Source organism: Prosopis cineraria, unplaced genomic scaffold (genome assembly GCF_029017545.1).
Source record: "Prosopis cineraria cultivar Desert tree isolate PC_DT_omini unplaced genomic scaffold, ASM2901754v1 PC10, whole genome shotgun sequence".
NCBI lineage: Eukaryota > Viridiplantae > Streptophyta > Magnoliopsida > Fabales > Fabaceae > Prosopis > Prosopis cineraria.
Window position 1 is genome coordinate 8,384,866 of NW_026555341.1, and position 23,969 is coordinate 8,408,834.

At 31.6% G+C, this 23,969-nt stretch overlaps 1 protein-coding gene across 1 annotated transcript; it reads left to right on the forward strand.

Moving 5' to 3' along the window:
- Window positions 1-20,499: 20,499 nt before the first annotated feature.
- Window positions 20,500-23,969, forward strand: LOC129284649 (methionine gamma-lyase-like). The gene is made up of 3 exons (XM_054920179.1): window positions 20,500-20,634; window positions 21,890-22,695; window positions 23,250-23,969. The coding sequence occupies exons 2-3, from the start codon at window positions 21,897-21,899 to the stop codon at window positions 23,825-23,827; spliced, it is 1,377 nt and encodes a 458-aa protein (XP_054776154.1). The 5' UTR covers window positions 20,500-20,634; window positions 21,890-21,896; the 3' UTR covers window positions 23,828-23,969.

The following is a 23,969-nucleotide window of genomic DNA, read 5'->3' on the forward strand; positions in this document are numbered from 1 at the left end:
CTAAAATTCTCGTACCCTAATAAACTATTTTTTTTATCCTCAATTCACTTCTAGTATCACAATTTCATCCTTCTATATTCTAAAAATTCGTCCAAAAATAAATTAAAAATTTTAGAATTATCCTGAAGCTTCAAATCACCTTTGTATAACCCCAAAAATACCTATTCATACTTAAATAAATATTTAATAATCATAGGTTTATCCCTACATCTCAGATTCCACATAAATTCAACCATATAGATCTAGATTTTAACTCAAAAATTCTTAAACATGAGTTTCAACTTCAAAAAAAATATTCTATAATATTTATTATATTCCTAAGAGTTTTAACCTATATTTTTAATCTATCATATCATCAGATTAACTATCCTATAGAAAAATCTTAATCAGAATATTTACTCTATCCTACAAAATAATCATATCACTAGAAAGCTAATATTATTTAGAAAATAACTATAAAATTAATTTTTTAATTAAATAAATTTTTAAATGCTAATCTAAACAGGAAAGTTAGAACATACCTGAAGAAAAAGAAAATAATCCCCCCTTGCAAGAAGACGCCGAACAACGTGAGAGGAAGAGAGAAAAATAATATAAAAATGGGATTGTGGGTCCCAAAATTATATTAAAAAAAATCTATAGGTTTGAATTTAATTATTCAAACCTTTGGGCCATTACTTGCAATTTTCACAAATTGCATCTTGGGCCCTTAGTTGCAATTTTTATAAATTACAATAAATAATTCGTTATGCTTCCTCTACAATGCACCTCCTCTTTTTATACATGAGGAGGTGCCTTTCATTCCCACATCTAACCGATGTGGGACTAAACCCCCTCCCCCCCTTTTTTTTACTTTCTTTTCTTTTCTTTTTTTTTTAACTCTCACACACACATTAATAATAATTTTTTTTAAATCTTAAAATTATATCTTAACAAAATATTTCTTATATAATTTTAAACTTAAGTTTTTAATTCATAATTAAATGCCTACCCATATTATTATTTTCAAATAACCTCAAATAATATAAATTCCGATTATTATCATCATTTAAAAAAAACTTAAATTTCATAAATTTTTTTTATCTAAAAATTAGGATGTTACAACAAACTTAGGTTAACTGCAAGAATAGGACAAATGATTAAACTATATTGCTTCTTTCTTTGAATAATTGTTTGACCGATCCAACCATCGAGTCCAGCTAGGTCCGAACACAGTGGTTTAGAGCAACAAAGAAGTACAGTATAGTATAAGGAACAAAGATGATATTGGGAAAAATACCAACATCCTATAGATTAAAAAAATAATAATAATCAAGATACTACAAAACAAAAACTATTTTCCAAAATGCTACAACTCAAAAATTGGTTTCATAGAAATCAAGTAAGGGTGGGATAATTTTTGTACACAAATTGATTTGATTCATGTCAAGTTCTTTGATAATCAAGAAGTGGCTTTGATAGAACCGACTTCCATTACTCAAAACATAAAAAAAGTTATTGCTAAATGATTAATAAATTATTGCTTTTATGATTAATAAATGATTTTCTTCAAACATGATTGATGAGGTAATTATTAATGAATGATAAGCTACTAAATAATTTTTTATTTTATATCATAATAATTTATTTGTAATTAATAATTAACTGAAATTGATGGGTAAAAAATAATAATTTAAAAAACATAAAATAATAAATGAGTTAGTAATAATAAAAGATTACTAACTTTTTATAATAATAATAATAAAAGATTATTTTTTTAACATAAAAACAAAATTTATACATAATGGCTTCGTGTGCCTCATATTGGTTTTCTTATAATATGTTGTGATTGCTCTTGTCTTATAAGCTCTTCATGTTGAGATTCTAACGATTCTATAATTGGTGCTATTGGTGGTGTATTCAAATAAAAAATGGAAGACTCTAGAGAGGGGATCGAGTGTTGTGTAGTTATGAATACTTCGTTTAAGGGCCCTCCATGTTCAAATGTGGCTAAAAACATCGTTGGATCATCAAATAAAGATGTGAATGTCCCAAATTGTTCAAAGTTTTGAGAGCTAAATTGGTGGAACAAGGATGTGGGAGCATGCAATGAGTTTGAGCAAAGAAGTTAGAAGAAGAAGAGGTCTCTTGTTCTTGTTCCACTTCATCTTCAATGGCATTGGGTGGTTGTGTAGACAGATAACCTTCACATTGTCTACTTTGTTTGCCTTGAGGAATATGCGGGTGTGGTAAGTCTATTGCTAGTGGAGCAAGTTGAGGGACCATTGTGAAGCTTTATTCTCTTAATGCAAGTAATATGTTGTGTTGGTTCTGATAAACCCTTTCTTGATAATCTCATATTAGTATTTGCAAAGGATTTTGAAGACTTAATTTATACAAATCTTTTGCTATTTTAGAATCACTCTGCAACTTACATGCTCAGTATCTTGGCGAATTTATGGCTATTGAATATCTATAAACTAGATTGGATACAATTTGATTGAAAGAAAGCTCTAATATTTGCCCAACATCTTGCTTTAGTTGAGCCAAAGTAATATCAACACTAATTATCATTGTTCTTATATCATCAAATTCAAATGTTATGCCACTTGGTCCCTCAAAAATCTGTCCATTTGCATATATGCACACTGACTCTTTTCTATTGTCTATTTTCCCTTGTTAAAAGCAAATTTACATAAAGGCATAGAAAAATTATTATACAACCTTAACTAATGAAAAGAATTAACCTTTTTTTATCAAAATCAAAATGTTAAATCTCATTATAATCATATAACATAACAATAGCATCAAAATAAAATATCACTAAGCTAGAATTATATAAATATCTAATCCCGCTAATAAAAAATCCCTGATCATACAAAAAAAGAAGGCTAAAATATATAAAAAGAGGGGAGGTGTGTGATGAAATGAGAAATTGTTTCAAGACTCAAAGTGAAGGATTAAGGGTTGGATAGGAAATTATTTCTCAAAAATTTCTTACTTATTTCCCCAATTGAAAACAAAAGTGGTGGACGAACTTCATCTGGCAGCAATGGTGGCACCTGTGCAATCTAACTTGTTTTTTTTTTTTTCCACTTTAAATAATGACTGTTGAATAAATAAAAAATTGAAGGGGCAAAGACCATTAGTAATTTAATGGTTTTATTTTTTTTAAGGGAATGGGGTTTTATAGAATTTAGTTTTAAATGATAGGGGTATTATGCGCATTTCACTTAGAATTTATGGGAGTTTTTTTAATTTAGGCCTAAAACAAACTAACCACTTTTTTATCATAATTAAAATATTGAATCATATAATAATGGATCAAAAGAAATTAAAATATTAAAATATATATGCTTGCATGCCTTTTAAATTTGATGTCAAAGATTATTTTAGAGCGCAACACTTACTGGACTTCAAGAAAATGGTGCGAAGAAGATAAAGAAAGGAGAAAATGGAGCAAAGGCTGAACAGAGCGCATAGGAAAAAAATGGAAACACAAAATTGAAACTAGTTCATCATAATGCAACCTCTATTTATTTCCAACATTGGGTAACTGTCGTTGTATATGTTTCTAAAAATAAAAAAAAACTTATATACACTGTAATCTCACACGCAGATCATACACATGCATGTAAGAATTTGATTTTCTTTTTCTTTTTTTGCCTATTGGTCTACGAAATTGGGAAGAATATATTCTCTTGTGCATACTGAGACTTGACACTGTACATATTTTCATGAGCATATGCAGCATCAAGTTTAAATTGTTGGCTCTGGAATGGTGTTCCATCCACAATGCAACTGCAACACTTTAAAAAAAAAAAATTAAAGTGAAATTGACATGACAGAGACGAATTTCACCTTATAACATTTTATTTCTTGAAATTGGTTCTCGGTTCAATATACATTAATAAAAAAATGCTTTTTTGACAAGCTGAAATTGGGTTGGCAAAAACCGAGTTGCTATTTGTAGGATCATGGGCAATAATTTTCAAACTAAAGCACCGAAATAATTTCTCCTTTTTCCCGTAGCATTTTGGGAAAAAAAGCCACGATACTGAAAAAGGACATAGAATGGTGGGTCCCATTATTCGAAGGTGGGTGCACTATTGCGTGATTAAGATTAAGCTGACACGTCAATCGTAGATGGGACAATGAATATGGGACGGTGTACGATATGTAAGCGACTTTTCCTGATTTGATCTGAGCGAGGTTCCGGGGGCATGTGTGCGTGTTGCCAAAATTATTGTGTTTTCTTTGGCTTTATTTTATGTAACAGATGCTGATAACAACCCTCCAATTTGTTTCCTTTTTTTAATAAAAAGATCAATCAAATAAAATAAAATAAAACGAGCTTACATTGCATAAGTTTGTGGAATATTCCACAAACTTAAAATGAGCAAGAAACTAAGATTTGTCTTTAAAAACATTAAACTACACAACACCAAATTTTTCAAGCAATAACATTGATCATCAAAAATTGGATAGAATGATATTTCTGTAATAGACATTTATAAAGCTTTTTTTTATCGCAGATTGGGGAAAAATCACAACAATCAATGAATCTTTGATTTATCTTATGCTTAATCTATATCAATAATGCTCTAAGGTAAACCGAAAAGAAGAAGTTGGGTTCAATGGACAAAAAGTGTGTTTGAATTTCAATTGAAAAAAATTGATTATTAAAATGTGATGATATTTAGATAATTTTTTTCAAAATTAATTTTAAATGGGTAATTCTAATATTTAAAATGACAAGCTAATAATGTTTAAAATTATTTTTTTTAAAATGAAACAAATTTTAACTTATCCCAAAACCCAAATAAAGTTTTGGAAATCAGATAGAGTTTAAAAAAATTACAGTGTTTAGATAAAATTTACCAAAACTATGGTTTAAAACTTAGAAGTGATTTTAAACAGGCCAAAGCTTGTGATATGTTCTGAGTTTATATATAAGAAAACAATATAGAACTCGTTTGGATTTTAGTTAGATATAATTAATTAATATAATTAATTTTAATTATAATTTATTATATTATAATGCAATTTATTTTTTAAAATTGATTTTAGCTGAATAAATTATCATAAAAAATATTATTTTTTAAAATTAAATTATTGATAAATTTGTATTTAATATTGTTAAATTTGTTAAATTTTATTTAAGAAGTAAAGTATATATTTAATCATAAAATTAAATTTATAAAAAACCTCCTAAAACTTATTTCAAAATATTATTCTGATTCAATAATTAATTATTAAGTTTTTTTTGACTGTTTGAATAATTTTTGTTATAATTAATTATTAGGTTGAAAAAATTAATTATCTATGCAATTTAAATAAATTAACTATGAACACTACTTTCTCTTTTCACCTTCATTATCCTGACATTTCAATTTCAAAGCAGAGGTACAGATGGATGACAATCTCAAGCACCCAATTTGTTTCCATTATCAAAAAAAATTATTCAAGAGAGCATGGATTTAATTATTAATTAATGCATTTTTATTAAAATTAATTAATGTATATTATTAATTTATTATAAGAACTTATTAATAATTATTATCATCATGAAGGACGGTGTCGGGTTATTGAAAATGACTGAAAGCGGGAGCGGCGGCTTTCGGGTGGGGCCTTGTTCCTTCTGTACCGGGCGTCTTAATGTTTTCATTTCCACATGGACATGTTTTCATTTCCGAGTTACTTACATCATTTCTAGATCACAATTACCTCATCAAAATTAATGAAAGGTGAATGAACTTCTCTTTCGTATATTTTTTTTGGATTAATATTCATTTTTATCCAATAACTTCCTTTTGAAGAGCCCTAATAATTTTATATTAATAAGTAAAGTAATTTTTTTAAAACTTTTTTTAGAAGCAAAAATCTTTTTTCATCAATGATTTGTTAATTTTGTCATTTTTTATTGATGTAGCATGTCTTTTAATTTTAATTTATCCTTAAATTCTTTTCATGAGTGCTAAGCATTTTGAAGTTCTGTTAAAATAAATTTTAATAAATATTATTAAAATATTTAATATTTAGTTACAATAATTTTACAAAAAAATTAATATTTATTAAGTTTTTTAAATTTTTTATATCAACAAATAGTCAAATTAAAAAAATATTTAGAATTGAAGTGTTATTTGCTCAACTTTTCAATTGAGCTAGATGCTCCCTTCATTGAAAAATATAAAGTATTTTTAATTAAATCTTACTTTTTAATAAAGTAATTACTTATCTTCAAACTAACTATATCTTTTTATATTATATCTCTATTCAACAAGAAATTTTTTTTAAAAGGCAATGATTATATCTTGAAAGACTAAAAATATTTTATATTTTTTAACACTCAACCTCCTTAAAAAATAACTTTTGTATTTTTTTAACATCCAACCCCTTAAAAAAATTCATTAAATTCTTAATTGATACTTTCATATAATGTAATATGTTTTTAATTTTAAAATTGAGAAAATGAGTTATAAATTCAACAAAATAATATTAATTTTATCCATTTATTTGGAGGTTTATCTCCTCATTTTTAATGCAAAGTGTAACAGCCCTCCGCTCACCCCGCCTACCCGAGGTCTTTTGCGGCGCTGGACACTCTCCCCCCAGGCCCCACAACAGGGCGACCCCACCCCTTACGGTGAGCATCAGGAGACAAAGGCTTCCCCGCAGTAGTGTGCGGATTATTCCCCTTGCGGAGAGCCTCCCCAGGTTCGATCCTCCAACCTCTCCTACATAACAAAGTTGAGGCTGAACCTGGTACCATTGAACCACGTGGTTCAATGGTACCAGGTTCAGCCTCAACTTTGTTATGTAGGAGAGGTTGGAGGATCGAACCTGGGGAGGCTCTCCGCAAGGGGAATAATCCGCACACTACTGCGGGGAAGCCTTTGTCTCCTGATGCTCACCGTAAGGGGTGGGGTCGCCCTGTTGTGGGGCCTGGGGGGAGAGTGTCCAGCGCCGCAAAAGACCTCGGGTAGGCGGGGTGAGCGGAGGGCTGTTACATAAAAGGCGCCTTTTATGTAACAGTACGGAGCCACCCCTTGGGCCTCGACTCGGTACTGGACTCTGGCCCATCACTGGACCAAAGCCGACTTTCCCACAGGTGGTACTGTGGTTATTCCTCACCACTGCCTCTCCAGGATCTTTTGGAACCTCCCCAGACTCGAACCTCCAACCTCTACCACCTTAATGAAGTTGAGGCGAAGTCTGGTACCATTGAGTCAAGTGGTTCAATGGTACCAGGTTCAGCCTCAACTTTGTTATGTAGGAGAGGTTGGAGGATCGAACCTGGGGAGGCTCTCCGCAAGGGGAATAATCCGCACACTACTGCGGGGAAGCCTTTGTCTCCTGATGCTCACCGTAAGGGGTGGGGTCGCCCTGTTGTGGGGCCTGGGGGGAGAGTGTCCAGCGCCGCAAAAGACCTCGGGTAGGCGGGGTGAGCGGAGGGCTGTTACATAAAAGGCGCCTTTTATGTAACAGTACGGAGCCACCCCTTGGGCCTCGACTCGGTACTGGACTCTGGCCCATCACTGGACCAAAGCCGACTTTCCCACAGGTGGTACTGTGGTTATTCCTCACCACTGCCTCTCCAGGGTCTTTTGGAACCTCCCCAGACTCGAACCTCCAACCTCTACCACCTTAATGAAGTTGAGGCGAAGTCTGGTACCATTGAACCAAGTTGCGGAGAGCCTCCCCAGGTTCGATCCTCCAACCTCTCCTACATAACAAAGTTGAGGCTGAACCTGGTACCATTGAACTGACTCAATGGTACCAGACTTCGCCTCAACTTCGTTAAGGTGGTAGAGGTTGGAGGTTCGAGTCTGGGGAGGTTCCAAAAGACCCCCGTGAGGGTGGGGTGAGGAATAACCACTGTACCACCAGTGGGAAAGCCGGCAATCATGTGGTGACATGTGTGTTGTCCAGCGCCTGGGAAAAGACCCTGGAGAGGCAGTGGTGACCCAGGAGGGCTGTTACACAAAGTAGAAAATATTAAAATATTAAATTTGAGTGGTGCAATATTTTGAAAAAAAATTGTTAGTTGGTAAAAAAATTGTAAAGAATGACTTAAAAAATTTAAGTAACTTAATCAATATTAATTTTTTTATAATATCATTTTCTATAATTTATTTGTAAATATTATTGTTGTAGTTATTATTTACTAATCTTCATATACAATTTACAAGTCATCAATAAATTTTTAAAAAATAGTTCAAGCTATTTATATTTAAAATAATATTTTTTATGAATATTTTAAGAAATAATGTTTACAATTAAATATTAAAACATTTAATATTTTAACAATATTTTTTAAATTTTATTTTAATAAAACTTCATGGTACATAGCATTCCAAGAAAGATTTCAAGGATAAAGTAGCATTAAAAAACATGTCAGACTAACAAAAACAGTAAAGTTAATGGATCACTAATTGAAGAAAATTTTTGCTCTTCAAAAAAATAATTTAAGAGGTAAAAATGGATTTTAATCCTTGTTTTTCCTTACACAAAGAAAATTTTGAAATGATAAAACTCAAATAAAGCACTCCCTCCATCTTACATTATAAGATAGATTAAGATAAGATTACATGTAAGATAAATCTCAATAATAATATTTTACTGACTTATCTTTTCAAAAAACACATAAACATTTAAAAATATTATTCATTTTTTAATATAACTTTAAATCTACACATTTAGTCATTACTTATAATCATTTTAATTTTAAATCTCTTCATTTGAAGGATAATATTAAAAAAATATCATTAATGAAAATTTATTTTTATCAAATTATTTTATATTTTATGACAGTGAAATGCTCCATGAGTTTTCAAATAAAAGAGAAACTATTATACGTTTTATTATTTTTTAATTATAAGAAAAATTAAAAATTTCAAAATGCATTAATTATATTTTTTTTTTCAAATTTTCCCTTGTAAATAGTCAATTCCATTAAACAGGAGAAAAAAGTAAACATTAATTACAAGAGTTTTTAGTCTAAATATTTCAATTTTAGATGTACGGTTAATTATTAATATTTTAACTAAATTTCTTAAATTATGTGAATTGATTGAAATTCTTATATTAAAAAATGAAGAGAATATATTTAAAGTTGTCTTGAATAGAAATAGAGTAATTAATGGTATCCACATTTTATATAAAAATAACTTATAAAAAAACACCATAGATTTCTTTTAGAATGTGGTTCATGAATGAGATAGGAAGCATGCGCAACATTTCTTAGTCGATTGCTGCGTTGTTTTATTTAACGTCCTTTCTTGTATAATTTATTGCATCTCAATTTCATCAAGGTTGGTCCCACAAAAAAAAAATCATCAAGGTTAATTTTTTTAAAAAAAAATAAAATTTTTAAACACTTACGGTTACTAGGTTCATTTTGCAACTTTCTAGTTTTAAACAGAGATCCAAACAAATGTTTAATTATTATTAAGTAATTTTATTCATTAATATAAAGTACTTAATAAATCCTTGTAATAAAAACTGAAGTGTGATCATCCAAATTGTGCCTTGGTTGATGATGAGGATGGAAATAGGCCAAACTTTTACCAGACAAGTCTAAGCATGTAATACAAAACTTAAGCTTGAGCATGGCCCTAAGCTTGTATGTAGGTTTTTCTTTTCTATTTTTTTTAGGCTCAAGCATAAGCTTACCATAACCTTGATGATGCAAGATAAGGAAGGGGAAAGTCTAAGGTCTCACTTATCAATCACCAATTAACTCTAAAATTCAAGATAACTAAGGGATTACCACAAAGCATGATTAGCAAGTTCATAGACATTTAGGATCCCAAGTTTTTTAAAATTAAAACATGACTAATTCAGAATTAGAGCAAATAGATGTATGCCAAAGTATGAAATCTTTAACAATTTAAAAGATTTACATAATAAGTATAAATAATAAAATAGGGCAAGGGAAAATAGACGATACGCCACAGCATGTTGCTTTAGTGCCATGCGTCACAGCTCGTGCTCAACGTGCCGCAGCTCATTGCATAGTTTTGATAGTTTTGCTATTGTCATTTGATAGCAATAGAGGAGAACTTCTAACGCACCCCGTTTCTCCATTCAACGTCCGATTAAGGTGATCTAAGTATCTATAGAGAGCTTTCTCCTAACTTTAACTAATGACACTGGTTTCCCAATCAAATTATGTCTTAGTCAAAAATTGAATACTCATTTCACAACTCACTTCTTTACACCACTTAAACACAACTTGAGTGTCCTAATTTCATACCAACTGCCAAAGCTTTAAACATAATCCATACCGCACTCAATAGACTATTTCAAATCTTTACAATACATCACATTTGTAATATCCCAATTTTATTCCCTTGATTAAGTAAACCTAATTAGTGTAATTAAGCAAGTTGAACTAGTGTGTGGCTAGAGAGGTCTAATAATCATATTTAATTGTATTTCAGCCTTGACTATGGGTCTGATATTAAGGTGGGCCACCCAGGCATCAAAAGGAGAAGAAAAATGAAGAGTGATATTACTGTGCCACACGCCGCGGCATGGAGATCATCTATCATAGCGCACAAACACTTATGATGTGAGGGAGGACCTCTCTGTGCTATGCACCGCAGTTGGCCATTTTCTGCAATTTATCAGACGCAACAATGAGATAGAAATAGAGAGAAAGAAAAGAGAAATTGGAAGAGGAGTGCCAAGCTCTGCTAGGGTTTGCTAGCAGAGTATACAACATTAGGAGTATTTTGAAGGCTATAAATACACAAGGTAAGTATCACACTCATTAATCTCCCCATTTCTTCCACATTTTATGAGTTTATGATTAGGGTTTGATAGTAGAAGTGAAATTTCAGTTCATATAGGTTATGGGTCTGAATTTATTGACTCAAATAGAGTTAATAGGAGTATACTAGAGTATCTAAATCTAGGTATAATAAGTTTTGGTGTCTTAGATTGTTGGGCACCATTAATTCTAAAAATTTCATTTATTATGGGTAGTTAGAAGATTATGATGCCGTTAATGAAATTTAATGGCTTATTCATGTTATTAGGGACTAAAGGTAATTATTAAACTCAAGGGATAGGCTCAAATTCTTATGGAGTGAATGTTGAACAATTTAAAAATGGAGATTGAGGGTTTAAATGCTTGAGTTGGTAATGTTAATAAAATTTAACTTGGTTGATTATAGTTTTGGCTCTTAGTCACCTATTAGATTGAAAATTCAAGCTTGAAAGCTAGTAGATTGAGGGATAAACTTTTGACCTCTCAAAAGTTTGAGATAACAGGGAGAACCCTACTTTAGGTAGTTATATGTTAATTAATTGTTGATTGATTGTTAAATGCGAATTGTGAATGTTACATGCATGAATTGATTTTAAATGTAAAACCATTTCAATGAGTGTATGAAAATTTGAATGTGTGTAATGCTATTTTTGGCTTGAAAATGCAAAATGTGAAGTCAAGAGAGAGTTTTTAAACTATGAACATGTTGATACTTTTTGAAAATGAATGTGATGTTGTGTAGAAGTAATTATGTGTTAATAAGAAGTGAATTTTGAGATAAGTGAGAATAATATTGAGAAAATGATGAGAATATATACTTGAATAGCGCACGGTCGTGAGCCCATGATTGTTGTGATAATGAGCAAATGAAAATGAAAATGTAAAAATGAGTAAGTATTGATTACGGTATAATCAGTGGTGGGAGTTCGCCTAAGGATTGGGTGTAGAGAAAAATTCATACAGTATTTAAGTTGCCCTCCGGTGTATAGGGGTATAGTCTTGTCTCACATTTTGTCGAGGGATTGTCCCATATTTGTCAAGGGACTAGAACTTAGTTATCTCCACTAATTCAATGAGGAGAATAGCCTAAGACATGAGACACTTAAGGATTCGAGAATGGGGGAAGCCATGGTTCGAGAGTAAGTCCTGTGATCTTTGATCAGGTTACACCTCACGATTGATGAGCTTGGGTAATCCAGTCACACGAATAAAGCCCTAATCAATGTTATAGCCCATGATTTTGGTCTGAAAAAAATAAAGAGAATATAAGATTGGTTAATCATTACTTAAGTAATTATATGACGTGTCATATGTGTTAAGTAGTGGCAAGTCACATGAATAATAGGTCATATCATATATCTGAGAATATGGTGAGAATGCACCTAGTTTACGAGAGATAAAGAAGTTATTTAATGATAAATGACAGGTTATGATATATGTGAGCTTGTTTTACATATATGGTTCTTTATGCATGTGCTTGGTTTATGATTGATATATAACTGCATAGGATATGTTTTACCCTGGTTATTGAGTGGATAAACTCACCCCTTTTATTGAACATTTTTTTAGGCTCTAACTTTGGTGCTGAGACGAAAAAGGCTAAAGAGGTTAGGAATGAACATATTCCTTTTTGTATGCCTCTAGCTTAGTTTATTTTGTGTAATAGTATATGTTTGCCAAATTTAAGATGCATGCCATCAAACTTGTACTATTTTATTGTCGGAAATTTAGATTTGTATTTTTAGGCCTTGAGTCTTTGTGCATGTTGATATATATTTCTTAATAAGGCCAAAACACTAGTGTAAAACATTTGATCATGTGTTGATTGTTTTAGGTATAAAGTAATGCTAATTTACCTCCTCTTTTTTTTAGGTAAAAATGAGTTGAGGAGTAAAATTTGTGTTATGCTATGATTTCAATGTGAGTGATGCATTATACTAGTAGTCCTGAGTCTAATAGACTTGATCCAAGTGTTAGAAAAGGCTTTTAGCACATGTTGAGGGTTTTGGATACCAATTTTGTGTGAAAGTTGTGAAAAGTAGTTAAAATGTGTTTGGGTGTTCAACTTTTTAGTGTAACTTATTTTGGAAGTGAAACCCATGCCATTAGCTAGTTCATATAAAGAGCTTTTTGTAGACTCCTAGATCACGTCATTCGAACATCGGACGGAAAATTAGAGCGCGTTGGAAGTTCATTGATTCTACTGTCAAATGACAGTAGAATCAATTGAATTTTCATGTAACACGCCATGGTGCATGGTACCTAAGCTGTGGCACATGGCACAGAAAGCAACATGCTGCGATGCAGTATACACTAGCTGTGGTGCATTACCTTGTATCGCAGCACATGTTTTGTTTTTTAGCCATCTTTAAATTTTTTCACTCCTCTAAGGTATCTCATGCTTTTGAAATTTATTTTTACTCTGATATAAAGAATTTTGATTGATTTAAACTCATTATTATTTAAAAAACTTGGGATCCCTTATTTTTTTAACTAAACCTTGGTAATCACTCTTTGAGTTAATCCTTTGATTACCATGAGTTTTATTTGTTAATTGCATTTAGTGGAGTGAGATATTACAACATCACTAACAACCCATATAAAACACATTTTCAATGCAAAACCCTTTAATTACAAAAACAGAAGGGGGAGCCTTAAGTTCATAATTCATCACATCATTCCACAATAATTACAATCTCATTAATTTCTCACTTGCACTAATATTTTAGCCCTGTAATAGATATTGCAATCATTACATATATACCATAGGGCCCAAAATACATAATATAGTTTAACAACCTCTTAGTACAAGTAAGCCCAAAAATATGGACAACCTTAGTTGGCAATATCATTTAAAATATACGCATAATAAAAAAATCAAAATAAATAAGGCCTACAAGTTATAGGATAAAATTCTAAGCCTTGGTTTGTTTCCCTCAGTCATGTCCCAATGAGCTAGTTCTTGTAATATTTAAAATAATAGGGTAAGTACAATCATTCAGTAATCAATGTCCATCTAACTCATACTAACACATGTCAATTAATTTATATGCAAGTGGCAATTATTATCATTCACTAAATAATTTAACATGTTCAAGCATATATTTGCATTTCTAAATCATAGCAGCATATAATTAGGAGATAATGACTAAATAATACAATTTCACATAGATATAAGACTATTCACATAATTTTCATCACTAAGGTCACAATATAGATAATTATGTGCCTTTTTTCCATTATATGCGTAATCACACTTCCTTTATATCATCTTTATGCCTTTAATACGAAACAGTGGGCTATAACACACTAGGATCGTTTACGCACTCAGACTACCCTAGCCATTTATGCAAGGGAAGCTACTAAGCCAAGGTTTTCTAGTTCACTTATGGTTCACAATTTCCTTAACTCTCACATTGTGGGGTGTCATTCTCCCTAGACTAGCTTGCTCATTGAGCAAGTGACAAAATTAGCTAGGTTCGAATTTCTTATTAAACAAATAGGATAATCCCTTATTAAACAAGTGAGACAATAATTTTAAACAAATTTAGGCAACCTATTAAGCTCTGATGGAAGCCTTACCGTGTAGATTTTTAAGGCAAACTCCTACCTCTCAGGATCATACAATATAAAAAATGTAATTTTTCATAGCATGCAATCATTTCATACATTAACTGTCAATTTACGTCATTGTACTTTCATTTTCTCAATTCATAATTAATCATAGAACTCCACATTACACATAATCGTTGAACTTCCCAAAACATATAATCATTAAACTCTATTTACACGTAATCATAGAACTTCACATATCACATAATCATTAAACTTCTCAAAACACATAATCATTGAACTCCTCAATATACACACATTCATTGAACTCTTTGCAATACACATATTCGTTGAACTCTGCAAGCAATACATTGTAGGACATCATAGCACTCTTTCACTATACGTTCCAAACATCTAATCATTGAACTCTATTTGACACATAATCATTGAATTTTAAAAAAATCATAATAGTGAGTTTTTCAAGTAAATCATACCACACTTTCATTTCATTCAATTTTACACATTTTAATTATCGAGTATAACTCAATAAATCAACTGACATATAAAAGTACAAGAAAAAATTCTCTCGGTTACCTCAAACTTTTGAGAGATTAAAGGTTTTATCCCTCAATCAAAACTCTCAAAGCTTTCACAAAGCTTAAACGGTGTAAAATGTGATCACTTTACATTAAATCACAATATAAATCATTAATGTCCTACTTAGGATAATTTCTAACACCTAGTTCAATACTTCAACAACCTCAAAATTCATTCTCCCCAATTTCAAAGGTACCCATAGTGTTTATTAGCTTCTTTTAACTCCATTACTTCATTGAATTCTCAATTAGCCATTAATGGAGCTATATTCCCCCAACTACCTCGTTTATGGTGGATTTTCAAGTATTTATTACCCCATACTCACCAAAACTTATAACACCATAAATGTTAAGTTTAAATAGCTTAAATAACTCCTATTAACTCTATGTAAGTTAATGGGTCTAGACCTATTAGTCTTTATGGATCAAAAATCATCTTCTTCAACCAAGGCCTAACTCTCAATATTAAGAAAATGGAAAAGAAAGAGAGATTCAAGTTTAAGAAACTTACCTTTAGTATTTAGAAGCTTTAAAGTACTCTCAATAATTTCAAACCCCAAGTTCTAACATAGCTCCTTGCATTCCCTTCGTCCACATGCCATGCCCGCATGGGGATAGGTGACGTGACATGTGGTATAGAAAAGGATATTCTTCTTTAGATGGCACTGTGCGCCACAGCATCTTGCACACACACTGCAGCATACGACACAGAGTCGTTTGTCTCTTTTTTTTTATGTTCAAGTGGTTTGACTTCGCTTCAAACTTAATTCTCAAGTTAAAACCATAATCCAAAACACCCATTAGCTTTTTGTAACACACTACATTAATTTACATAACTAACCTCTTTTATCTAGCTAATTAGGGGTCAATTTTTTTTTTTCAAATGTTACAGAATGAGAGAAGAGAAAAGAATAGAGACAAAGAGTAGATATAGAAAAAGGATAGAGACAAAAGAAGAGGAGAAGCAAATTGTTATTCATTTAAAGAGACGTGCAAAGCAAATATATTAAGGCACTATTTACAAACCCTAACCTAACCTTGAAAATAAAAACATTAAAAGCACAATATTCTACAAATCTTAATAATTAAATGCAAATATTCTAAAATAATTTAATAGATAACCTAGTAATTTAAAATATTATAACCCAGTAATATAAAATATTACATTCATTCAAATCAAATCTTAAGATCATTCTACTAGAATAAAAATCTTTAATCTAATTAATTTTATATCCCATCATTTCTCCCTCATTTGAAGGAACTCTCCTTTAGAGAGTAAAATTGATTATGGCTACAGGGAAGTAAGATGTAAACATAAGATTCCAACAAAAGATTCCATGATCGCATGTCATGGCATGTGTAGCCGCATCTAGTAATGATTTTTGATAGACAAACAACGTTTAGATGTGGGACATAATGATGACGATGATTTAAAGATTCAATTGGTAGATGTGGCGATTATCTAACTTCTGATAATAAGCTGAATACATAAAATTTCATGTTTTATAAGCAATGAAAGGGATATGGTTTTAGGAAGATCTTTTAGAGAGAAAGTTTAACAGTAGAAGTAGGGTGAAAATTAGGCTTTGATACCAATTGATGCAGGACAAGAGTGAAAAAGAAAGAAAAGAATAGAGAAATATAGTAGAGACAAAAGAGATAGAGATAAAAAGAAGATAGAGATAAAAGAAGAAGAGGAGCAAATCAATATCAATTCTTATTCATTCAAAAGAAGTACAAAGCAAATATATTAAGGTGCTATTGATAGATCTTAACCTAACTCTAAAAAAACCATTAAAAGCATAATATTCTATAAATCATAATAAATAAATGCAAATATTCTAAAATAATTTTTTAAAAAAAACCTAATAAACTAAAAGATTACATTTATTCAAATCAAATTTTAATATCATTCTAATAAAATAAAAATCCTCAATCTACTTAATTATCGGAAAAATAGTAATCAAGGACCATTGGAGTGAATGTATATCAATCAAGGATAACTTATTCTTAAAACCTGAATAGATATTTATTGATTTGGATTAATATTTTATCAATAAGTGTTCATTCGAGTTTTAACAACAACTTATTTTATATTAATAACAGTCCATTCGGGCTTTAACAATAACTGATATTTAATTGATATAAATTTGCTCAAATGGTTCTTGATTACTATTTTCCTCAATTCTATATCCCATCACCTAGTTTGGCTTGAAACTTTTTTAAAGGTCTACTTTGTACACAGGCTTTTAAAAAAGTGCTTCGAAATTTAGATCTTGAAGTCTTTAAGTAAACATGGAGCTATCAAAGCCTATATTTTTTATGTAGGCCTTCTTCAAAGCCTACATATTTAAAATTTTAAATAGGTTTAAAAACTTAAAACTTATTTAAATATAATATGATATATAAATATATAAATTTGAATATAATATATAAATTAGATAAGTATACCTAAATGCCTGACTTTAAAAATTCATGCTTAACTTGTTAAGATATATTGTTCTCTTATTAAGCCTCAAGTTTAGCTTGCTTATAAGTAAGAAAGAATTACAGCCAACTCCTTCTTAAAAAAATTAATCATAAAAAAAAAACCAATAATAAATTTTATTTTAAAAAATAATTCATAATTCATATTTTAATGATAATTTATTTTTTATTCATCTTTATTTGTAATTAATTTTTTTAAGAGAAGCTTAACTGTAATTTTCCCTGTAAATAAATCATGCTAGGCCAAATCGCAGGTTGCTTGTTAGGAGTTTGACCTATTCTGACTCCTTTTGTTTTTTTTTAATAAAATGACCAACTCTGACTCTTATTATCATACTAACGAAAAAGACACAAAGACACGCCAGGGTTGAGCATTAGCTTTCTTTGATCACTTGTTTTCTTCAATCCCTGTGAATAGGGAGAACCTGTATGCAAAAGATAAGGACTTTCGTCAGGTGGCGTGGCACTCTAATCTGAATGGCTTATCAATATGAGCCACGTCTTTATTGTGACTTTTTCTTCATTTAAATATTTGTATTTTAATAAATAGTTATAAATAAAATTTCTTCATTTATGGGAAAACTTGAAACATTTTTTAAAATGTTAAATATATTATTCACAACAATATTTAAATTTGTTATAAATCATTGATTCCCATCCTCTTTTTACCTGTGATTTAAAAAAATCATAAAATAATTTAAATTTTAATTTCTTTATTTCTTTTCTCTATTTCTCCTTCTCCTTCTTTATTTTTTTAGCTAGCGATAAGCTAGGTGGCGTTTTAGGTCCCATGCATGAAGAATGCCATGTATACTACTCGCTTAAGTCGTTCCTTTTGCGTCTGTAGTTCACTTCTTTTTATTTTATATTTTAATTATCCTTATCTATATTCATTGTATGTGTTTCAAATTTTCAATCATTGATAATTGACATCTACTCACGTCCTATCACACATCACCTCACCTTTAACCCTTGAATTAGCATTAAGTGACATTTTAATCTCTTTCTTAAAGTGGCATTATCTTTTTCTTGTTAAACAATAATTTAATTTATGTTTGATATTTTTATTTTTTTCTTTTTTGTGAAAAGAGGGGGCTAAGCCCCTATAGTTCAATATCTTTATTTAATTTGAATATTTCTTTAAAAATCAAGATATTCAAGAAAATATAGAGTAACATATTTCGTTTGTTTTAAATTATAAAACAATCTAAGACAATATTTCGCATATCATAAAGCTCAACAATACATTTTACAATAATATTTTTTTAAAAAAAATATAATTATTAGTTCCTATAATTTTATTAAATTTTATTGTTAGTTGTTGTAACTTTTTTCAATATTTTCAATACTTATAGGGATAAAAAAAATTAAAACTATAAGAATTTGAGTAACAAATATCAACAAATTTTGTTAAAATTATAAAAATTAAAAATATTAAAAAAATTATAAGAACTAAAAACAAAACCTGATTAAATTATAGTGATCGATAATTGTATTTTTTCAAATGAAAATATAAATTTTTAAAAATATTCATTATTAATATAATTTTAAATCTATCATTATTACAACTCTTTATCTGCTTGAAAGATAATATTAAAAAATATTATTAGTAAAATGTTGTTATTAAGTTATTTTATATTTTAAAATAATAAAAACTCTTTAATATTATTTTTATAATTTGGGGTGGAAATGGTATATAGAAATAAAAAAATTTTAGGTGAAAAAGAGAGAATGGCGTCTCATAATTGAGCGATGATGGCGATTAACGGGTTAAGTAATTCATGGGAAACGCACTGCACCGTAGAAGGATAACATCTAGTCAAATCAAACTCATATCACATCTCTCACGGGGGGAAAAATATCATATCGCATCTACCACCACATCAGTTTTTCACATGTTGTTTGTCTCTTTAGTCTTTACTACTCATTGAGTCATGGGGTCCACCTCTTGGAATACACGACAAGTAACACCGTAAAAGAAGTACAGTTCTCTCGTGAATGAGTTTAAATTCTCCGTCTGCCTGTATCGTGGGAGAGTTATATTTCGGGGAAATGAAAATTATATTTCGAAAATCTGTTAAAAATTCAAGATTTTTTAATTATTAATAAATATTCTTCTATTAGAGTTAATCCTATTTAAAATATGATTGAATTCTAAATGTGAGTATTTCTGTTAACAAAAATATTCAAATATTAATTTATTATGTTACGAGGAATTAATAGCCTGTTTGAATTGACACTATAATCAATTTTGAGGTCTAAATAATTAATTTTTGAAAAAATTATTCAAACAATAAAAAAATTTGATAATTAATTGTTGAGCTAAAATCATGTTTTGAAATAATTTATAGGAGGTTGTTTATTGATTCAATTTTACTGTTAAATAATATATTTTATTTTTAAAATAAAGTTTAAAAAATTTAAATATAACTTTATTAATAATTTAATTTTAAAAAATAATATCCCTTAGGGTAATTTGTACAACTAAAATAAATTTTAGTATTCAAACAGATTGCATTATAACCTAATCAATTATAATTAAAATTAAATATATTAATTAATTATTTTTATAATCAATTATACCTAACTTAAATCTTTAACTCATTCTACTAAACCTAACCCTATTGATATAAATTTAAGAATTTTAATTATATACAAGATACTCTTTCTGTTTTTATATATAAGAGAAGTTGTTATACACTTGTTGTTTTGTTTTTTTTAAATAAAATTATATATTTCAATAAGTATTTACTACGAATGCTTTGCCCTTAAAGCATAATGAGGGGTTTTTTTTGTCTTAGAAGAAAGTTGGAGGTATTGGGATTGTTCGCAGATAGTTTTTTTGGGTGGACTAGCAATGAAGGTGAAGGTGAATTCAGCCTTTCTGGCCGAATGTTTAGCCCTTAAAAAAGCTCTTGGTTTGGGTGGCAAGTTTGTAGGTCTGCATGTTTGTATTGAGACAGATTGTGAACTTCTTTTCAAGCTTCTCAGTTTGAGATCTGTGGATTGGTGTGAGTGGAAGTATGTAAACTTGTTGCATGAAATTTGTTCCCCGTTGGAATCATTTCCTTGCGTTTCTTTTTCCCAGTTTCGTTGTCGAGGGAATTCTGCTGCAGATCTGCTTGCAGCCAAAGGTGCTGGACGGCTTCTTGAAGCACCATCTCCTCTGGTACCGATTCTTTTGACTGATTCCAAAAGGTTGCACTGTTCAAGCGGTGGGGTTTGAGGCTCGGCCACGTAAAGGTATTGGTTCACTGTTTCTTTTTTTTTTTGGCAAGTGCTATTGCTTTTTTGGTTTGTTTTTTCTTTAGAGGTTGTATGTTGGGATTCTACTTTTCTGATAGGTTGTATCCTAGGTGTTCTTTCTTTTTGCTTTTCGTAATTAGTGTGCGCAATAATTTTTTTGATGTTAATAAAATGAGCTCCCTTTTTTATAAAAAAAAAGAGCATTATCACAATTTTTCTATATTATTTCTCATAAATTCATAATTTTAATCCAAGAAAAATAATTAACACAGTTTTGTTTTGATTAAATGCAAGGCATTTTAATCTAATTTTTTTATTTCTATACACAATTATTATATTTAATTGATTTTTTAAACCATCTCATATGATTATTTTTCTTTATATATAAAAATGGAAGGGGCAGTATCTAAATTTTAAATATGCATTTCAGATGATATAATTCATTCTCTATTTTTTTAAAAAATCTAATTGTCATGAATTCCATGTTTTAAAATACAACCTCTTAAATGATGTTAAGAATTTTTGGAGGATATTGCTAGTTATGAGGATATTTTGAGCAACAATACAAAAAATATAATTTTATTTTCCATATTTTCCAAAAAAAAATTAACACGTTGGAGTGAAGGGATTGACGTGTCACGAATGCAGACGATAAAAGGTCTAAGTTAGAATACAAGTAGTATTTGTACAAGTATCCGTGAAAAAAAAAATTATCTGCTAATAAAATATATCAAATAACTAATGTTATTCAAGAACTGCTTTCCTTTTTTTTTTGGTAGGAATTCGAAAAAAAAATAATAATTACGTTCATTAGTTACTTTAATCAAACTATGAAATATTAAATAGCCGTTTTCTTTTGGCAAAAAAAAAAAGCTCTTTTCTTAAAAAAATCACTTTTAATTACAATATAAAAGATAATTAATTGAATTCATGCTTTTGTTCTTTGGCCAATTAAATGCATGCATTTAAATAGTGATATTTTTTATTTTTATACCATTTTAATGACTTAAATACCTGTTCTTAATTTTAATACAATGGCTAGTTAATGGTTACGTCTAGGCGAGGGAGGGAGCAATTAGTAATGTCAATGAATACCAAATTATAACCAAATTTGAGCTGTATTTTTTTAATTCCATTTCCATCCTTTATAATAACCCTTTCCTTTTGCCATTAATGATCCGTAATATATATATCGTGCCGTGGGACTCCTCTGTTCTCCATTCAAATCTAAATTTGAAATCATTGTGCACAGGAAATCCATGGCAGAGACCCGAAGCCCAAGCTTTTTGGTTGGCGGCGGCGGCGCTGGGAGCAAGCGCGGCAGCGGCGTCATGGAGGACAGGGATGATCAACACGCGATCTTCCAAAAGAAATCCAACTTGGGAGCGCCGCCACCGTGGAATTGGGACCCTGCCGCCGCATTAGCAAGCGCTCGCCATGAGTTCGGAGAGCACGGCGGCGTGAACATGTCCATCGAGGCCTCCGCGACGTTCACCGTCATGGAGCCGGAGACCATGCGCCGCATGTTCGCCGGCGAGCTCGGTCCCGATCGTGACTTCTTCATCTACAGCCGTCACTTTAATCCCACCGTCCTGAACCTCGGCCGTCTGATGGCCGCCCTTGAAGGCACCGAAGCCGCCTACTGCACCGCCAGTGGCATGTCGGCCATCTCGTCGGTGCTGTTGCAGCTCTGCAGCAGCGGCGGAAACATAGTGGCGTCGAGGACCTTGTACGGCGGAACCCACGCCCTGTTGACCCACTTCCTCCCCAGGGCCTGCAACATCACCACCACGTTTGTCGACATCGGTGACCTTTCCGCGGTGGAGAATGCCATCGTGGAGGGCAAGACCAAGGTGTTGTACTGCGAGGCCATATCGAATCCCACTCTGACGGTGGCCAACATACCTGAGCTCAGCCGGTTTGCTCATGACAAGGGAGTGAAAGTGGTGGTGGACAACACATTTGCCCCCGTGGTGCTTTCACCGGCTCGTCTCGGTGCTGACGTGGTGGTTCATAGTATCACCAAGTTCATCAGTGGTGGGGCCGACATCATCGCAGGTATATCCAATGTCCAATCTCCTTCATCCTTATCTCTCTCTCTTCCAATTACCATTTACCACACCTTCCATTTTCACTTTCAGATTTGCAGCCTTTGTTTTTGTGGGTCAACAATGCCCCTCCGTAGTTTATTCCGATAGTTCAGTGCTTGTCAATACAATAATTATTATCCTTTTCACCTATGAGTTGTGAAGCCGCTTCTTTTTCTCCTTTCTATGCTGCAATTCTATTTATACACATTATCTAGCAAAGCATATATACGAAAATTAGGAAGTAACACAACGTAGATCTTCCTGGAAGACTAGAGAGTTAATCTGTTCCTTTTTTTGGGTTGACTTATTTTTTTAAAATAAACGAGGAATGAATGAATGGTAATAATTACTAATAAAGTAATAATTATGAGAAACAAATATACTAATAATAAAGAAATGTGTAGCGAAAGGCTGTTCCTAACAATGTTTTGAATTCGAATTCATGGGAAGAGGTAGTGCCACCGTGCGAACAGGATTGCTTACATTAAGTGATAGTAATCATAACGTCTGGAATTGGCGCAGGAGCTGTATGTGGACCGGCATGGCTGGTGAATTCGATGATGGACGTTCACCAAGGGGCTCTGATGCTTCTGGGACCAACCATGAATCCCAAGGTGGCTTTTGAGCTCTCTGAAAGAATTCCACATCTTGGCCTGAGGATGAAGGAGCACTGCGCCAGAGCACTCGTCTTCGCCACCAGACTCAAGAAGCTCGGCTTGAGGGTCATCTACCCAGGCCTCGAAGATCATCCGCAGCATCATCTTCTCAAGTCCATGGCCAACAAGGATTATGGCTATGGCGGCCTGCTCTGCGTCGACATGGAAACAGAGGAGAGGGCCAACCGCTTCATGAACATCCTCCAGAACCACGCGCAGTTCGGCTTCATGGCCGTTAGCTTGGGCTACTACGAGACACTCATGTCGTGCTCTGGAAGCAGCACCAGCAGTGAGCTGAGCCCGGAGGAACAGAAACTCGCCGGAATCTCGCCGGGTCTGGTGAGGATGTCCGTCGGATATGTTGGGACATTGGAGCAGAGATGGTCTCAGCTTGAAAAGGCTCTCTCTCTTCTTCATGAATATGGCCTCCCCATCAAGAATTAAACCCTCTGCTTCATTTTCTTCATCAGTATCCTCTGTACGTAGAAATATAGTTCTCTTGTTCCTCAATTACTGTGGTTGTGCTCTGCTTCTGGAGTTTGGCTATGAACTTACCGAGTTTATCTAATGTCTCTAAACTTGTCTA